Source organism: Fukomys damarensis, unplaced genomic scaffold, assembly GCF_012274545.1.
Source record: "Fukomys damarensis isolate Sample0158 unplaced genomic scaffold, DMR_v1.0_HiC HiC_scaffold_13, whole genome shotgun sequence".
Classification (NCBI taxonomy): domain Eukaryota; kingdom Metazoa; phylum Chordata; class Mammalia; order Rodentia; family Bathyergidae; genus Fukomys; species Fukomys damarensis.
In genome coordinates this window covers 35561279-35580863 of record NW_022900925.1, presented here as the reverse complement: position 1 = coordinate 35580863, position 19585 = coordinate 35561279, and the positions used below count along the sequence as shown (strand labels likewise).

Genomic DNA, 19585 nt, shown 5'->3' with positions numbered 1-19585 from the left:
TATTTTCAAGTTATATCCACGATGTAGCTTATATCAATACTTCATTCCTTTTTGTGGCAGAATAACATTCCCTCGTTTGTATGTACCATGTGTCTGCTTATCTGTTCATCAGTTTGATGCCATTACATTTTAAATAAGATAGGATTCCAGACACAGTAAAAGCAAGAAATTACTTTTTGCTTGAAAGGGGAACTAAGTTTTCTTTTATGAGAAGAGCTAGCATTTTGGAGATTATTCTCCAGTAGCCTGCTGGAATTTGTTTTGTTTTGGTTTTGGTTCTTTGAGACAGGGTCTGGCTATGTGGCCCAGACTGGCCTTGGAGTCATGCATGGCATTCTCCTGCCTCAGCCTCCAGAGTGCTAGGATTACAGGTATGTGCCACCATGCCCATCTGGAACCACTTTTTCATGTGAGAAGGAGGTTAGAGATTTTTAGTCCAGTTCCCTTCTGAAGGGAAAGAGAAGAGGGAAAATGAACCAACTTGCCTGAGGTTGCACCCTATGCAAGTGGTTAGGCTGACACTTGTGCCCCAGTCTTCCTTCTCCCAGTTAATACCATCAGCACCACATTCTTTTGGGTCCTATGAAAGAATAGCTGCTAGTTACCCACCCACCAGAAGTTCATTTAAGCCCTTTACCCACGGTTCAGAGTCACAGATGGAGCCAGCCACTTCCGGGAGGGCCGGCCACGCCCCCTTCCCGGGGCGTGCTCGCGCCGGCCTCCACTGCGCGTGACGTAGCTCGCGCCCGGGGCCGCTATTGGCCGGGACCCGGGGTGTCGGTCGCCTGCCCTTGCGACCCGTACTTTTTACTTCCTGGGCTGGAGTCCCCGGGCTGTCCCCGAGGTGGAGTGGGGCGGGTCCCGGGAACCCAAGCTGGTCCTGACAGACGGCCGCTGGCCTTGGGAATATCTGTAGTTCTTGTCCCACCTATGCTCCTTGCGATGAGTGACCTTAGCGCGGAGTCATTTCAAGAATCTGCAACCTCTCCTGTCCACTGAGCTGTGGAATGACTGCATGAACAGTGTTGTTGTTGTTGTTGTTGTTGTTGTTTTGAGACAGGGTCTCACTATGTAGTTGAGAATGACCTGGAACTCACTATGTAGCCCAGGCTGTTCTCGAACTCACAGCGATCCTCCTGCCTCGGCCTCCCAAGTGCTGGGATTACGGGGATGTGCCACCATGCCCAGCTCATGAACAGTGTTTTAGATCTTATGGTGTGCGGATAAGTGTGTAACACCCGACTCTCTGGACACGGAAGGACAATGCATGCGTGTTTGTACATTAGTTTCCTGAATTTTGCTGATTCAAAGGATGCCTGGCGCAGTTTACAAATAATAATGAAAACAAAATGGCAAATTCCATATAACTGACTCTCAAAGAATGTTTCACTGATGTTTGCTAAATTCTGTGTGTGTATGTGTTGCTAGGAATGGAACCCAGGACCTCCAACCTGCTAGGCTTGAGCTCACCTGCTGAGCTGCATCCCCAACCCTTGTCAACTGCTTATTTGTCACAGTGACCACGGGGCTAGAATCCTCAATAATATTTTCTTCTCTTAACACAAGAGGACAGTGAAAAGGCAAAGACAAATCAAGATGGGAGCAACCTCTCCTCTGAATGGAAGTTTTAAAATACTGGAAGAATATATCCTTATTTTTCTGCTATTCACACAGCTACAGATAAAACACATGAAGTTTAAATCTGAACTAGCATATTCATCACTTTCTTAAGTCTACGTAATCCACAAAACAATAAATCAAGCCTGGATTGGTAGCAATTGCCTAGCAGCTGATTTCAATCTGCGAGCCTGATCTTACTAGACACGGAGTTAGAAAAGGATAAGCTGAAAACCATCCATGAGGTGGGAATTTAAGCATACAGATTTTTCAGGTGTGGTGGCACATGCCTGTAACCCCAGCACTTAGGAGGCTGAGACAAGAGAATAAGCCCGAGTTGGAGGTCAGCCTGGGCTAAGTAGCAAGACCCTGTTAGAACACACGCACGCACACACACACACACACCTGCACACACTCGCATGGATGCACACACACACGCACATGCATAGAATGATAACCATGCGAATAGATAAAATGGACATAATCCTAACAGCATAAGGGAAAATTATTAGGAAATAATGAGCTTTGAGAACTTATTACCTTGATTTTTAATATAATTTTTGCGACAGGGTCTCACTGTGTAGTTCAGGCTGCCTTTGAACTCGCAGTAATCCACCTGCCTCAGCCTCCCAAGTGTAGGATTACAGGTGTGCACCACCACACCAGTCATTTAGTTTTTAGAACCCTGGACATCAAACCTGGGCCTTGCATATGCTAGGTAAGTTTCTCTCACTGAGATACATCTCCAGCCCTATAAGTTTACATAATTTGATTTTTGATAGTGGTATGTTTTAAAACTGGCTTATAAAATTGGGGCAATCTTAACAATTGATTTTCACAAGCTGGGATGAGCTCACGCCGTAGAAACACTAGAGCTCAGTAAGGGTCCAGCTTTGCTTTTATGACAGGGCGTTGTGAGGATCGAATAAGGTGATGCTTGTTTGCTGTTGAAAAGGAGAGGCAGGAGGCAGGGAGACCAGCCCAGTAGGAAGCCATTGCCATCTTCCTGGAATGGGATGATGAAATTCTCAGCGCTGAGGAGGAAGGATTGGCCAGCAGCAGTCAGCAGCTTCTGTGCCCAAAGGTACCGGAGAGGAAAGAAAGTCCGGGGGCTGCCAGCTCCAGCAGCCAGAGGGGCCTTTGCCAAATGCAGACTTGAGCAGAGCTTGCACTTGTAGTTGTTTGGCCTTCTCGCTGCTCTTAGGCTGAAGACGAAAGTCCTTAAGGAGCCTGCAGGGCTGTGTGACTGCACTACTCCCTCCCTCTGGCTGCGCCTCATCTGTCCCCGCATCCCAAGAGCACCGTGGCCGTGGCCGTTTTCCCCATGGAAGGCACCACATAGGCGATTCCGTCTCCTCCTCCCAGCGCTTATTCAACCCCTACCCACCGTTCCAGTTGAGCTCCTCCCCCACCAGGGAGAGCTGCCTGCTTGGGCCTTTCCTTCTCCCAGGTGATTTGAGTCAAATCTCTCTTCCCTCCTCAACAGTAGGCTCTAGGAGGGCAGAGCTGGGTTTGTTTTCTGCCCTGGGGACTCTGCAGCGCCAAGAACTCGTGTGGCACAGTGGGCCCCGACACATCCACGTGGAACGGTGGTGCAGAGTCCCCTGACACAGATCTCTCTAACTCGGCACAACAGACTTGCTAGGAAGAGCGATGTAAGCTGATGGGTCCTGGAGCTGCGGGCCCTGGGCTCAAAAGGGTGCCCTACAGACAAAGCCGACTGTGTCTGACTTCCAGCCTCTTGGTCCCTTCCCTCCCTCCCCTCAGGGCCTTCTCGGATGTCCCTCGGGTTTCTAGAAAAAAAAAATACAGTAGAAACTGCTGTAGGATCACAGAGCACCTGAGGCCTCAGAAGACCGACGCGAGGCTGTCTGGGAAGCTGTGGCCCCGGGAATTCCTCAGGGAAGGAGAGGCCCGCCGCTCTGTAGCGCCCCCTGCTGTCCAGTCGCTGTCTTGGCCCCACAAGGGCTGCCTGTGTCAGCCACGAGGTAGCAAGTTCCGCCTCAGGTACAGGGGAGATTGGAGTGACCTTTGTGAGGCAGAACTCTCTCCCCCTTCCCCCGCAAAGAATCGGGGCTGTGCTGCACAGGTTGTTCCCAGCTGTGCCACTGACTGGCTTGGTGGCCTTGGGAATGCTGCTTTGCTTTCAGGGTTTTAGTTTCCTTATCTGTAAAAGACAAATCCAAGGTATGGCCAGAAGGCACAATCCCGACATTCGGGAGATTCTGCAGGGGATTGGTCCTCTCCTCCCCTCTCTCCCACGCTCCTTACTCAAGTTCCAGGGCAGAATCGCTTGGAGTTACCTGTAAATCCAGGGAAGAGTTTAGCTCTGGCTCCATTTTCTGCATCCATGCAGTGACCTGGGACATCAGGATGGGGTGGGGGCTTAAAAGAAGCTTGTGCAGCTAGATGTGGTGGCCCACACCAGTAATCCCAGCTCCTGGGGAGGCTGAGGCAGGAAGATCACAAGTTTGAGCCAGCCTGGGCAGCTTAATGTATCTCTGTATCAAAATGTAAAATAAAACATAAAAAGGTCCGGAAGCCAGTCATTTTTGTCACACCCCTGTAATCCCAGCAACGGGGAGGCTGAGGCAGGACGATCACTGAGAGTCTTAGGCCAGCCTAGGCTACATAGTGTCTCAAAAAGCAAACAAACCAAAAAAGGGCTGGGGGTGTAGCTCGTGGGTACATCACCTCAGGGTGTGAAGGAAGAGGAAGCTTCACCAGGCAAGGCAGGAGGCTCCCAAGAACCCACACCCTTCCAGGTCCAATGAGGCTGCCTTGGCCCGGATGCTGTGTTTCCAACAGAGGGACCCATTCAAGGCGGAGGTGAGCGGGGAAGAACAAGAGGCTGGACCGTTCTCACGAAGGAAGGATGGAGAAGCTGGGGTTTACGGGGATAACAAGCAGGTGGGGAGCAGAGGGAAACTTTCACTCACCCCCTTCCCCGTGACTGTGGTACCTGTTAAATGTGGGTAGGAGGAGGAGAACCTGGGTTCCCAGGGGTGACCTGGATGAAGCTGAGAAACAGGGTGGATGGATGGAGGGAAGTCCCTTCATCGTTCTGGGTCCTGGTTTACTCCTCTGTAGAGGGGCATTATTATTATTATTATTAATCATTGGCAGCATCATCACAATCTTGAGACAAGGTCTTGCTAGGTAATCCTGTCTGGTCTTGAACGTTCGGCAATCCTCCTGCCTCAGCCTCCCCAGTGCTAGGTTTACAGGCCTGTGGTACTATGCCCAGCAGGGCAAGAGGATATCATTATATTTCCTGAGGAGGAGGGTGGTTTAATTGGGCACAGTAGGGGAGTCAGAGCTCTCAGTTTGAGTCTCAAAGTGAGTCGCTGCATAATATCAGGGTGTTGGGGTCTCTGAGCCTCAGAATCTGCACCTGTGAAATGGGAATAATAACACGCATCATCCATGGTTCTGGGCAGGATTATTTGAGACATTGGGCAGGAAGAACACTCTATAAACTGCCGCCAGCCTGAGCCTGGTGACATTAGGCTCCCCTTCCCACCCTCACCATCCGACCTCGAAGCCCAGATGAGCAGCTTGGTGCCAGGGCACAGCCCCACCCTGATCACACCCCTCGTGAGTAGCTGCCAGGAGGTGAGTGGAGCAGAGGGGTGGAGAGAGGGCGTTGCTATGGCACCCCACCCTGGATCTGCCCATCTCCCTCCCCTCCCCTGCTGCCTCCTCTCCTGACAGATGTGGACTGGGGTGGGGAGGGTGCTGTGCTGGGATTAAGGGGGCCCTGAGGAGAGGAGGCAGGGCCCCTGTACCTTTGTCCATAAGCCGCTGATGACATAGAGACAGCGAGAGGTTGAGAGGAGAGGGTCGAGCAGCCGGCCCCAGACCGCAGCCTTAGCCTGGGCTCCCCTGCGTGACCAGATCCCCTGGGCAGCCCGGACCCAGGGTCCTAGAGCTGCGCTGGGATGCGCACCAGGGCCATGATCCGGCCCTCTGGCGTGTGGGTGCTACTGGGCTGCTGGCTCCTCTGTGGCTGGGCTCTGGGGGGCCCGAGGCCTCTCCACTCTCTGCCCCTGCTCCCTGGACCGGTGTCCACGTGGATGCCCCCGCAGGGGATCAGGGCAGCCCTGGCTTTTCTCTACTCCGGAGATGCCCAGCAGCTGCTGAGGGCTAACTGCAGTCAGCGCTATGAGGTTCCTGGCGTAGAAGCCAGGCCGGGACGCCCCCCAGTCCTACAGAGGGCAGCAGGGGCCCTGGCCCAGGCAGCCAATCTTCTCAACGTGCTGCTGCAGGCCAACGACATCCGAGAGGCCAGCGTGGAGGAGGACGCGGAGTGGTACCAGGCCCTGGTCCGCAGTGTGGCTGAGGGAGACCCCAGGGCCCGCCGGGTTCGGCTGACCTTTAACTCTCCACCAGGAGCCAGCAGCCCCCCGCTGGCCCTGCAGGCCACCCGCATGGGGGCAGAGACGCTCCTGCAGCAGCTGGCCGGGAGCAGGGTGGGGGAGGCCAGCGCAGCCGAGGGCCCTGACGCTGCTGCCCTGCACAGGCGGGTGCTGACCAACGACCTGCGGAGCCTCGGCAGCCCCAAGTGGCCCCGGGGAGACGCGTACATGGGAGACATGCAGCAGGTGAGGCTGTCCCCTCCCTTCCTGGATTGCCAGGAGGGGCAGCTCCGTCCTGGCTGGCTGGTCACACTCTCTGCCACCTTCTACGGACTCACACCAGACCTCAGCCCGGAGGTCAGGTGAGTCTGGGCCTCTCAGACTGGCGGGGGCTCGGGGCCGGCAGACCCAAGGGGCCTGATGCCCCTGTGCCGTTTGGCAGAGTGGGTTCCCGTCTGGGGACACTTGTGGGTGTTTGTACACAGCTTTGTCTGCAGCTGGGCTCTGGGAATCTCTCCGCGAACGCACACAGGTGTGCGTGAGTTCACCCACTGCCACGCACGGCCGTGGGGTCTGCCCTGAGTGCTTGAGCTCACGGGCACGTGTCCTGAGCGTGTGTGTACACAGGGAGGAGCACGTGTTGGCATCTCCACACAGGCACGTGCGCAGATGTGCGCAGAGGTGAGGGCACAGACGGGCACAGGTCCTGGCCCTCAGGCCTAAGGTGTTAGTGAGGGTAAGGAGACAGTTTGGCTGGGGCCAGGGGGCCAATCTGTTCGCCAGGGTTCTTTGGGGAGCCTGTGGGGGGGACTCCCCGAGGTAAACCTGCTGCTGGGGGCTTGGAATGAATGCCCTTTCTGTCCAGGAGTAGGCTGGGTCAGTCCTAGCATCACTCCTTTCGGTATTGTTTTTTGAGACACACACTATGTAGCCCAGGTTGGCCTTGAGCTCACAGCGATCCTCCTGCCTCAGCCTCCTGAGTGTTGGATTACAGGTGTGCACCACCATATCCTGCTTCCTAGGACCATTCCTAAAGCCCATAGTCCTACCTCAGGGGGCCCTACTGTGCTGCCTGTCCTGACCCGAGGCTGGGAGCCCGTGGGTCAGGGCAAGCACAGGTACAGTCAGACAAGGTGTTCAACAACCAGAGTTGCGTCCCTGGCTCTGGGCTCTAAGAGTTGTTCCCAGATGGGTTTCCTTGCACAGCCAGGCAGCTGGCTCCTTGCCAGCTCTCTCCCTACTCTGCCTGGGGAACTGTGGGGCCGGAGGCTCCAGTTCTGGGGTCTCTGTTCCTTCCCTCCTGGGTGGTATGAGCTATGTGTGTGTGTACATGTATAATGGGAAGTGTGAAAATCCCCCAGACAGATCATCAGGTCTTGCCACGTCTCCTCAGAAATCAGAAAAATGATACGATGCTGAAAAGCAAGGGGTGTGGGAGGACTTAGTGGGGGGGTTGCCATGGTGATGAGGCTACTAGCCCTGGTAGAGTCTGGCACCCAAGGGCACTTCCGCAGCCCTTGCTGTGGCCCCAGCTGCCACTTCCCTGCCCTAGGGGCCAGGTGCAGATGGACGTGGACCTCCAGAGTGTGGATATCAATCAGTGTGCCAACGGCCCAGGCTGGTTTTCTGACACACACCTGTGTGACCTCAACAGCACCCAGGTGAGGATGAGGTGGGTGGGGCCAGAGGTCCTGCCTCCCCTTTCCTTGTCACTGCCACTACCTGGCCCCAGGAGCAGCTGACAAAGCCAACCGGCATCTCAGGGCTTCAGGGGAATCTCTGGAGTCCAGCAGAGGTGAGGTGCCAGGCTTTTTAAAAGTGCAGCCACTCACAGCCTACACTGTACCTGCCAGTTCTCAGGGCCTCAGAGTCCCTTCCCAGGGCCACTTTATTTTTTTTTTGGAGACAGAGTCTTACTGTGCCTTGAACTTACTGTGTTCATTAGGCTGCTCTCTAAATCAAAGAGATCCTCCTGCCTCAGCCTCCCAGGGGTTGGAAGTACAGGCATGCACCACCATGCCCAGTAGTTTTTTTGTTTTTGTTTTTGTTTTTTTGGTACCGAGGATTGAACTCAGCTACTTGCACTTGCAAGGCAGGCCACCGAACTGCTGAGCTAAATCCCCAGCCCCCCCAGTAGTTTGTGTGTGTGTGTGTGTGTGTGTGTGTGTGTGTGTGTGGTAAGACAATAAAGGAGTGTGTTTACTGGAAATAAAGACAAAAGCTTCCTGTAGTTTGTTGGTGGGTGTGTGTGTGTGTGTGTGTGTGTGTGTGTGTGTGTGTGTGGTACCGGGGATCAAACTCAGGTCATTGCACTTTTGAGGCAGGCGGTGGAACCACTGAGCTGAATCCCTACCCCCCCCCCTTATTTGGTGCCAGGGATCAAACTCAGGACCTTCAGCTTGCGAGGCAGGTGCAGTACCACTGAGCTAAATCCCTAGCTCCCCGGGTTCATTTTTTAACCCAGCCATACACTTGTCATCCTTGGGTACACTTTTGATTGTGCGGACAATTAGATCGGGGCACTTTGCGGTGGCCCGGGGTATAGGAAGCTGGGCCCCAATTTCAGAAGCACCACACTAAGCCCTCTGGCAGAAGCAAGTCAGGGACTGCATAGAGAATGGGCCACTGCTAAGGCCTTCCGTTGGCCACTGGGGTCCCTGCCACTCCCCACGCTGTGTGCTCACCCTCCTTGCCTGACTTGGGGGCTGGGTGAAAATGGGATAAAGCGTCCACTTGACATTCCACCAGCCTGGCATCAGCCTGGCATGAGGGCTGGAGGAAGCAGAGCCGCGCCAAAGCCAGATGGCTCCTGATGGAGGAAGCCGCTCCCCCACGGGGGCCTCTTCAACACACCTGTGACCAGAGGGAGGCTGGTGGGCAGCCTCTGACGCAGGATGCCGGTCAGCACAGGATGTACGCCAGGCTCAGATATCCCTGCTTCTGTCTGCCCTGGACCCGGGCCTGGCGAGAGCTGGGTGCTGGGAGATGAGACTTGTGCTGTCACTGCTGTCTGAGCAAGAGCCTGGTCTGTCCCAGACGTTTGAGTGGAGTCTCCTTGGGAAGGGAAAGCAGGGGGGTCGGTCCCGAGAGAGAGGACTCCCCAAAGACTAGGGAGGGCTTCTGGGGGGGCTCCTGGCTTAGTCCAGAAGCCATGGGTAGGGAGCAGATGGACCCCCAACTCTTCCCCCGAAAAGGTGCCACATAAATGCACATCATCGTCACCTCCACAGTGTGTTCCCCTGGAGGGTCGGGGTTTTGTCCTCGGCCACTACCTCTGTCGCTGCCGACCTGGATTCTTCGGGGCCAGTGGCTCTGGGGGTACGTAAGTGTGGCTTGGGCCGTGCGGGCTTGGGGAGAGGGAAGAAGGTGGTGTAGGGGCGATCTGGGTGGAAACTCCCCCAGGAAGGTCAAGAGAAGCAGCAGACATGGTAGGGCTGCCTGGGGGTCCCTCCCTGGGATTCCCACTCCTTCACACCCCCGGGCCCGGGTAGCCCTCTGGGCAGAAGGCTGGGATCTCGGTTCTATTTTGTGTGTGTGTGTGTGTGTGTGTGTGTGTGTGTGTGTGTGTGTGTGAGTGTGTGTGTGTGTGTGTGTGTGTGTGTGTGTGTGTGTGGTACTGGGGATCAAACTTGGGACCTTGTGCTTGCGAAGCAGGTGGCGGCACCACTGAGCTACATCCCCGCTCCTCCACCTTGTTCTTTACAGGACCAGAGCAGGTTGCCTGGCAGACCCCCGGGCAATTCAGGTCCCCGCAGGGCAATGCAGGGCGGCTGCTGCAGTGTCAGCCGTGTCCCGAGGGCTGCACCAGCTGCAGGGATGCTACGCCGTGCCTGGTGCAGGAGGCCCTGGTGCTGCGGGCCGTGGTGCTGGCCTGCCAGGCCTGCTGCATGTTGGCCGTCTTCCTGAGCATGCTGGTCTCCCACCGCTGCCGCCGGAACAAGGCAAGCCCGGCCCCCTCACTCCTTAAATGGCATCAGGCAGGTGTCTGCATCCAAAAACGTCCATTTAGCCACCCTTGGTGCACGCGGACCTCAGACGTGTAGTCCTCCTGCTTCAGCCTCCCAGGGTACTGGGATTACAGAACGTACCACCAAGCCTGGCTAACTGGACGTTTACTGGGCGAGGTCAGGGCGTCCTATTCTGAACAGGGAAGTTGGACTCAGAGCTCAGGTGAATGCAGCAGATGCTGGCAGCCTCTGCTTGCAGCCCAAGGCAGGACTGGGAGGGCATAGGGTGGTGTGGTGCTGTGGGAAAACTTGGCCTTGGGCAGGTTTAGTGCCAGCGCAGCTAGCAGCCGGGGTAGGCAGAAGAGGGGAGCTGGTGTCCCAGCCCAGCGCAGGGCCAGAGCGATGCTCCAGTGGCCCGAGCCCCCCCAGTACCCTGGCCTGGTGCTGTCCCGACCTCTACCCTCCTCCCTGCACCACAGAGGATCCGGGTGTCTGGAGTGGTCCTGCTGGAAGCCATCCTCTTCGGGTCCCTGCTTCTCTACTTCTCTGTGAGTCTGCGGCCAGCGGCTGGGCCCACCTCCCAGAGCCCCCCAGAGCCGCACCCTGGCACCCTGAGGAGCTGAGCCTTCCTCCTCCCTGCCCTGAGCGCAGCCCCTCACACCCAGCAACGGCAGCTTGGTGCACACTGCAGCACGCTCGGGAGAGCTGGACCTGCCCTGTGACGTGGGTCCAGGGCGTCCCCGGCCCCGAGCCCGCTCCTCTGCAGTTGGGGGCTGCTGGGGGTCTCACCACCCGCGCAGGGCCTGGGGCGTCCGGCAGAGCAGCTCTTTCTGTCCCTCCCAGGTCTTCATCCTGTGCTTCAAGCCCAGCGTCTTCCGCTGCATCGCTCTCCGCTGGGTCCGGCTGCTGGGTTTTGCCATGGTCTACGGCACCATAATCCTCAAGCTTTACAGGTAGGTCGGTCACACCTTGCTCTCACACCAAGCCCCTCCGGGAGACGGAATCCCTGGCCCTCACTCTCTGGGCGCGGGGAGCTGGCAGGGCTAGGACGGTGAAGGCGCGGCTCTGACCCCTCCCGGTGCTCCCGGCCACCGCAGAGTGCTCGGGCTGTTCCTGTCCCGCGCGGCCCAGCCATAATCCTCAAGCTTTACAGGTAGGTCGGTCACACCTTGCTCTCACACCAAGCCCCTCCGGGAGACGGAATCCCTGGCCCTCACTCTCTGGGCGCGGGGAGCTGGCAGGGCTAGGACGGTGAAGGCGCGGCTCTGACCCCTCCCGGTGCTCCCGGCCACCGCAGAGTGCTCGGGCTGTTCCTGTCCCGCGCGGCCCAGCGCGTGACCTCTGGGGTCCCCTTGGGCGGGTTGCCCTGCCCTGCACCCAGAGCCCTTGCGGGGCACAGGGCAGCAGGACGCTGAGGTGCCCCGTCCCCCAGTGGAGGTGCTGCTGCTGTGCTGGGGCAACTTCCTGAGCTCCACCACCCGCGTGGTGCCCTCCGCCTTCCACGAGCCACGCTACTTGGGCCTCGCCCTGCGCAACGAGCTGCTGCTGTCCACCGCCTTCCATTTGGCCAGGTGAGCTAAGCCGCCTCCCCAGGCTCCTCCCAGCCCGGCACCTTCTCACCTCCTTTCCCCTGTACACCCCAGGTCCCCAACAGGTGACAGGGCCAGGAGGCAAGCCCCACTCCTGACTCCCCTCCTGTTCCTTTTAACTGTTTTATCTTTAGCTGAGTGTGGAGGTGCACACCTGTAATTCCAGCACTTGGGAGGCTGAGGCAGGAGGGTCAAGGCCAGCTTGGGCTACATAGCAAGACCCTGTCTCGAAAAACTTTTTTTGAAAAACATTTTTATTAATACATGTCTGCAGTACATATATTTACATTCCTTGTAGGGAGTGGGACATATAAATACCACACTTTAATTCTTTTTACTCTCCCTCCTCCTCCCCCTCCTTCCAACTCTTGGTCCCTCTAGCTCCCTATTTCTTTTCTTTTTTCCTGGTACTGAGGATCAAACTCAGGACCTTGTGTTTGCGAGGCAGGTGTGGTCCACTGAGCTAATCCCCAGCTTTAGCTCTCTATTTTTTATTATCCATCTTTTACTTTGCTCTTCATTTACTTTTTGAGTTACTTGTATAATAGAAACCATGTGATACTGAAGCTTGTACATCTGCATCCATTTTCCTACAGATGCCTCAATTTACCCTTCTTCACGGCACAGTAGTACTCCACTGTGTTGTAAACATGTTTTCTTTATCCATTCACCTGTGGATGGGCATACAGGCTGCTTCCAAGATTTAGCTATTACGAATTGTGCTGTCCCCTCCTGTTCCTAAGCCAGGACCCCCAACGTAAGCCTTCCCACACCCTCTCTTCTTGCTGCCTTCTTCCTCACCCCTTAGCTATTTGAGCACCAGGCCTGCTGTGTGCCTGTGGGGACCTGGTCCTGTGGTGTAGACAGACAGGCCCACAGGGAGGGCCTCCCAGAGTCGTAAAGCACAGATCTGTGGTGAGGATGGCAAGGCTTCCTGGAGGCGGGGATTAATGTGAACCTTGGGGTAGCACCTCCATTCCCAGGAGGGCAGGAGAAAGAGCACCTTCCTCGGCAGGGGCCTGGTGCTGGGGAGGGCACCCCTTCTGAGCCAGCGATCACCCCTCCCACCCGTCCCAGGTTCATGCTGGTCCCCTCCCTGCACCCGGACTGGACCCTCCTCCTCTTCTTCTTCCACACCCACAGCACAGTCACCACGACGCTAGCTCTGATCTTTGTCCCTAAGGTGAGGTCTTCCCGGGCCCTTGGTAACAGCGCCCCCTGCGGGTCAGGACAAGGAAGACAGAAGGAGTTGGGGTGAGGCAGCCCGGGTTAAGGACCTGGGGAGCTAGCTGGCATCCATCTAGGCCTGGGGCCAGGGACACAGGTGCTAGGGCTGCACGGGGTCCTTTCAGTACCACTGTAAGGCTGGAGCATTGTGCAGATGTGCTTGGAAGCGGGGATGGTGCCGAAGGACACAGCTGAGGACCGGGGGGCAGGAGGGCGGGGAGGAAGGAGGTGAGTAAAACCCTACAGGCCCCAGCTTTCCAAACCAGAGAAGGGGAGAAGCTTGGCACAGTGAAGGTGGGGCGCACAGGGAAAGGGACGGTAGGCGTGGACAGGGAGCCGTGGTCAACTCTGTCCCCTACACCACCCTGGGAAGCTCCAGAAGCCGGGGTTGCCGCCCCACGAGGAGATCTTGGAGGAGGTGGACGAGGATGAGCTGGACCTGCAGCGCTCGGGCTCCTACCTGGACAGCAGCATCGCCTCGGCCTGGAGCGGGCGCAGCCTGGACCCTGGCGACATTCGGGTAGGGGCCGCCCTCCGCCTCTGTTGCCAGCTTACACCCTGGGCAGAGGAGCACCTTTGCCCTGCCACGAGGCTGAGTGCCACCGTAGGTCCCAAGCTCCCAGTCCTCCCTGGCTCTGAGGTCCCCTCCCCTCCCATCACCACCCTCCAGTGACCCCATCTGATCTGAACAAAGTTACACCCCACCCAAGAGGAAGGGCCCCAAGCCCCAGACCCCAGACCCCAGAGGCAGGTTAGAGGCTCAGCTGGGAGCAAGTCCAGTCCCTGTGTCTTCATCACTGTGGGGGGCAGACTAAGAAACCCCTCAGTCCCCAGCAGGGCAGAGCGGCTGGTGACCTCAGGCAGCTGTGGGTCGGACAGTTCAGGCCTGGGTTTGTTTTAGTCTTTTCTTTTTTTTTTTTTTTTTTTTTTTTTTTGGTTTTTTGAGACAAGGTCTCACTATGTAGTTGAGACTGACCTGGAACTCACTGTGTTGTCCAGGCTGGTCTCAAATTCACAGCGATCCTCCTGCCTCAGCTTCCCGAGTGCTGGGATTACAGGCGTGCACCACCACACCCGGCTTGGATTCTGATTTTTCAGAGCAGAGAAGGGACACGGCTTGATGGGAAAGGTCCCCAGGAGAAACAAGTGTGAGAGCCCATCCTGCCCGCCTTACATGCAGCTCTGCTCTCCTCCCATCCCCACATCCAGGACGAGCTGAAGAAGCTGTATGCCCAGCTAGAGGTCCGCAAGACCAAGGAGATGGCTGCGAACAACCCGCACCTACCCAGGAAGCGGGGCAGCTCCCGCCAGAGGCTGGGCCGCTCCTTCATGAGGTACCTGGTGGAGTTCCCCGAGGCCCTGGCCAGGCAGCACTCCCGGGACCCCGGCTGCCCAGGCCACAGCAACTTGCCTGGCTCCTCCTGCCATAGGCTGCTCAGCTCCAGCCACCAGGACGCCCCCGACGGAGCCCTGCACCAGTCCCGCCGTGCCTACGACCAGCACCACAGGGAGCAGGAGCTGCCCCTCCTGGGCTCCATGCTGCGAAGGACCCTGTCCAGGAAAGCCTCGAGGCCGGAGGGCTGGGAGCCCACCCCAGGGCTGCCCACCCTGGGTTTCCGCTCTGCCAGCGCCCACAACCTGACGGTGGGCGAGCGGCTGCCCCAGGCCTGGCCCGGCTTCCTGCACAAGTCACTGAGTGTCATGGCGAGCAGCAGGGAGAAGGCCCTTCTGGTGGCCAGCCAGGCCTACCTGGAGGAGACTTACTGGCAGGTGAAGGAGAGACAGGAGCGACAGAGGGCGGAGGTGGCCACAGCCAGCCCGCTGCACAGGCCATCGGCCAGGAGGCTGGGGCGGGCCTGGGGTGCCCCCCTGTCCGCTCCACCGTCCCCTGCCAAGGGCAGCAGTGTGGACATCTCTCCGGCCTCTGGGAGGCTCCAGGACGGTGGCAGGAGGCTGCCCCACCCACCAGTCCGTCACCAGGTGTCCTCACCCATCCTGGCCCTGTCTGGGGCCTGCCTGGCAGAGCCACACAGGCTGTCTCCCAGCTCTACCTTGGCCCCAACGCCCACCTATGCCCCGGCACCGGTCCCAGCACCCTCCCAAAGCCCCAGCTTACTCACCTACATTTGCCCCTGGGAGAATGCAGAGCTGCCAGTCAAGAAAGAAACTGTGGCCCAGGAAGGCATCCTGAGCAGACACTCACCTTCCCCGGCTCGAGCCAAGCTCTGGAGGGCCCTCTCCATGGCGGTGGAGAAGAGGGTGGCCGGGGACAGTGAGGTGGACACCAAGGACAGGCGGCCGGAGCGGGGAGCGGATGATGGGGCTGAGGACCAGCCCGAGACATTCTCAAAATCCCACAGCCTCAAGACACCTGCGCAGCAGGGCTCCGTGCGCAGCCTGGGCCTGGCCATCAAAGCGCTGACGCGGTCCCGCAGCACATACAGGGAGACGGAGAAGGGCAGGGCTTCAGGAGCAGCTGTGGCTGGGGGCCCCCGGTCTCCCAGGCTGGGCCGGCCCAAGGCAGTGGTCAAGCAGGTGGCCCTGGAGCTCTGCGAGGATGAGGAATCGCTGCAGAACCAGCAGAACACTCACACTAGCAGGATGCTCCAGGGCTGTCACCAGGAGCAGGGAAGGGAGCAAGAGGCCAGAGGCCTGAGGCTCTCCCAGGGCCCAGGCGAGCGCAGAGTGCAGAGGGCAGGGAAAACAGGGCTTGGGGGCAGAAGCACCGAGCAAGCCAAGGAAGCCCCAGTAAGGCAGCAGGAACCTCCCGAAAGTGGCCTGCTGCTGGGCAGTGCTGACCATGGGGTGGCGTCAGACACGGGTGGGCGGGACAGCAACAAGGCCGAAATCTGCCCCTGGGAGGTGGGCAAAGGGCGCCAGGGGACAAGTGCCCCAGGAGAGAGGGTACTCCCCTGGGAAGGGTGGAGGGCCCCCAAGAAAGCAGCCTCCTGGAGGGAACAGGAGCGGGGCGGAGGCCTGGAGTCTCTGTGTCCCTGGGAGAGCACAGACTTCCGGGGCCCCTCCGAGGCCCCCCTCCAGGCCTCGGGCAGCAGCACTGCCGAGGTGTGTCCGTGGGAGGCAGCAGAGGTCTGTCCCTGGGAGAGTGTGGACCCCGGCAGCTCACCCCCACCACCAGGTCCCCAAGACCCAGCGAGACACCCAGAGAGGCTGGGCACTGCAAGAAGCAGGGCTGCTAAGGTCTGTCCATGGGATGTGGAGGACGCCCTGACAGACGAGAAGGCACGGATCTGTCCCTGGGAGGTGGGCGCCAGAGCAGGGCAGGAAAGGGCTCGGGGAGCTGAGGCCATGAGGTCTTGTGCAGGTTCTGGGCCCGGAGAGACACAGTCGCCAGGGAGGCCGCCTGTGTGGGGGGAGGCGGCCTGTCCCCGGGAGACCTCGGGTCCGAGGGACTCCCGTCAGCGTGAGGACACCGATGGGCCAAGCGTGGGACACCAGGACCAGGGCCTCCTAGGCTGCGGGCCAGCTGATGTGTGTCCCTGGGAAGTGCAGGAGGCACCCGGCAGCGACAAAGCCAAGATCTGTCCCTGGGAGGAGAATGAAGGAGCTACTGGGAAGGGGCTCACGCAAGAGACGGGGAGCCGGGAAACTCCAGAAAAGGGGCGCTTTCACTCGCCAGGAGGTGGCGTGGCAAAACAGGAGGCCAAACTCCACCAAGAGCAGGAAGCTGTTTGTCCTCCAGGTGACCAGGACTCGAGGGCATGGTCTGCTCCAGTCCCCAAGGCCTCAGACTTGGAAGTGAGGGTGGAAGGGACAGAGAAGGCGGAACAAACAAGACCCAAAGGCAGGCTCCTGCCCAAACAAGAGAGCCAGGGAACAGCTCCGGCTTCAAAAGCAGAATCTGTGACTGAGGATGGGGCAAGGACAAGCAAAGCACGACCGTCTATCTGTGCAGGGGCCAGTGTGGCGCCACAGGGCTCTCTGTTCCACCCAGACAGCCGGCGCCCCGACCGACTGGAAGCCAACTCCCAGGCCCTGGGCAGTGGCAGGGGCAGCGTTGGCCCGGATGTGTGTGAAGCTCCCAGCAGTGCCGAGGCTGAGATCTGGCCCAGGGAGGCCATGGAGAAAGTCCTTGAGAAAGGAGCATCGAGTCAGGACAGAAAGGGAGACTCCCAAGATGGAACAGGAAGAGCCCGGGGAAGACCAGCGCCCCAGCGGGTTCAGGAAACACCCGAGATGGCAGACCGCAGGAAGCTGGAGGCCATGCGTTCCGGGGACAGTGGAGACGGTGGCGGTCCTTCTGAAGGACGCAGAGGCAAAGCCGGGGCTGCAGGCCAGGTGGGGCTGGGGGCGGCAGAGGTGTTCTTGGGAGCCGGGGGAGGAGCAGGGGAAGGGACGCCAGCCCAAGGGGTGGCGGGAGGGTCCCAAGGGCATGGAGAGGAGTTTCTCCTGAAGGCAGGATCTGCGGGGGCTGAAGGAGACTTTGCAACAGCAGCGGTGACACAAGGTGGAGAACAGGACGCGGACGGCCTCAGGGACGGCGCAGGCTCAGAGGGCCTGGTCTCCCAGGGAGATGCTCCTGACGCCGATCACAACGCCAGCCCCTGAGGAGCAGGCAGCGGGGGCACCAGAGCAGCAGAGCTCTGTCAGTGGGAAGTCACAGACCCGGAGGGAATAAAGTGAGGGGCACTGTGGTGGACATCCGTCCCTGGGCGGACACGGGAGCCCCACCCCAGGAACCCAGCCTCCAGGCTTTAATAGTGGTTCAGACAGAGAAGGTCCCCAAGGCCCCAAGAAGTCACTATGACTCTCAGCTTCACTCCAGAAGGCAAGAGCTCCCACCCCGAGGGGACCAAGAGGAGCAAGGCTGTTGGTCCTGCCGGTGCCCGGGAAGGAATCAGGCATTGGGAGGACCTTCGGGGCTCCGGCCAAGGACCACTGTCGCCCCGGAGCTCAGTGTCCAGGAAGCAGAGGCTCCGAAGTCTGTCTCCTTTGCTGAGGACCATGGACAAGTGACTCTGGAAGCTCAGGACGAAGATCTCGGCCCCTGACCTGCTTACCCTGGGGACTTCGAGTGACGGCTCCGCCAGGCAAGGCCAGAGCCAGCCTGAAGGGGCGAGGTCCCTCCCAAGCCCTGGTGTTCACTTCTCCTCCCCAGGAAGCCAGGCGTCAACTCGACTGAAAGACGAACTAATAAGTAGGGCGCAGCTCAACCCCCAGGGAAGTTCTACCTTCTCCTTACGAATTCTTAAACTTTTCTTGCTGCTCAGGAAAGCACAGGCCGGACCCTCTGCCTCCAAGGGCGCTGCCTCCCACCCTTCCAGAGTGCGAGGAGCCCCCAGTCTTCTCTGAGGTCTACGAAAGCAGTGCTGCGGAGAAGCAGCTGGACCACACCGGGGCCGTGGGCCACAGCAGGCTTCAGTCTCCACCCCTAGCTCAGCAAGAAGCCACCTACTCCAAGTGGAAAGAAAAACTGAGGAAAACGAAGGACTCAGGGTCAGTGCCTGAGGACACTGTCTCCTGGCTCTGAAGCTCGTTGCCCCTCATGCCTGCCGTTTGACTGCAGCCAACAGGCAGGTTCTCGGAACTCAGGCTTCCAAACACTGGGACGATGGGGGACACAGCAGGGCAGCTTCGCCAGGTCCCCTCCAGGCACCCTCCACCGGCCTCCAGCTGGCTACTTCTGTGACCTCCTTACTTCCTGCTGGCCTCCAGTGCTGTCAGCCGAGGAAGCCGGCCGTTCCCAGCCAGCGTGCCCACCACCTCTGCTCTCAAACAGCAGGTGAGGAGGCACGGGGCAGAGGCTGGACAGGGACAGGGCGGTATAGACACTGGGCACTCTTTCTTAGCATGGACAGTTAGGCAACCGGATTAGATGATACACCCAGAGAGGCAGGGAGGAGGAAAGCATCAGAGAGGCGGGGTTGAGGACAAGAGGCGGGTAATGTGGCAGACATGGCCGGGCACTGGCCACCTGCAGCAGCCAGAGAGCGATGTCCAGAGACCAAACATCCAGGGGAGCCCATGAGTCCACCTGAGAAGTGAGTCCTCTGCCGGTGACAAGGTCTCCGTTTCCACAGGGCCAGAGGCAGGAGGTAGTGCCTCTTCCTCCTCAGGGACAACTGCCCTGCCACCGGCTTCACAGCAGGGGCTTGAGCAGGTTGTCTCAGCCCTCTGTCCACGTGACCCCACCACTGCTGAGCCAGTGCGGGCCTGGCCGGCTCTGCAGCCCCAACAATCCCACTGAATCTGGTCTACCCAGGGAGAGCAAAGTCGCCCCCACATTTATTCTTGTGAAATAAACTATAGGGAGACAGAATAAAGAATGCTTTTTCTGGACTGTGGCAGTTGGCTCTGGTTTATTCATAGTGGTGATTTTTTTTTTTTTTTTTTTTTTTTTTTTTTTTTTTTTTTATTTTTTTTTTTTTTTTTTTTTGGTACCAGGGATCGAACTCAGGTCCTTGCGCTTACAAGGCAGGTGCCAGAACCACTGAGCTAAATCCCCAGCAGATTTTCTTTTTTTTGGGGGGCGGGAGGTACCAGGGATTGAACTCTGGTCCTTGCACTTGCAAGGCAGGTTGTAGAACCACTGAGGTAAATCCCAGGCCCAATAGTGGTGATTTTTTCTTCTGGATTTTTTTAGGTGGGATGTAGTCCAGGCTGACCTTGAACTTCTTATACAGCCTAGACTGGCCTCAAACTCTCCACAATTCTCTTGCCTCAGCCTCCCGAGTGCTGGGATTATGGGCGTGCAGCACCAGGCCTGGTCTTTTGAACAGTTTCTGTTCTTACACACAGGGTAAGGACGCTGTGGCCAGCAGGACTTTGGGGCTGGCTGTCTCTGCCAGCGCCCAGGACGGCAGCTGACGGCACAGATGGGCTCTGCTGG

General features: G+C 58.2%; 1 protein-coding gene across 1 annotated transcript; it reads left to right on the top strand.

Annotated features, from left to right (window-relative positions):
• The first annotated feature begins 5558 nt into the window (after positions 1 to 5558).
• On the top strand, positions 5559 to 18226 carry Gpr179 (G protein-coupled receptor 179). Its single transcript, XM_033763118.1, is given in 14 exon segments — positions 5559 to 6337; positions 7528 to 7636; positions 9206 to 9293; positions 9681 to 9916; positions 10402 to 10470; positions 10766 to 10875; positions 11220 to 11333; positions 11335 to 11493; positions 12589 to 12694; positions 13112 to 13258; positions 13948 to 17203; positions 17312 to 17362; positions 17365 to 17739; positions 17967 to 18226. Coding segments are annotated over 14 exon segments (5859 nt in total).
• The last annotated feature ends 1359 nt before the right edge of the window (positions 18227 to 19585 follow it).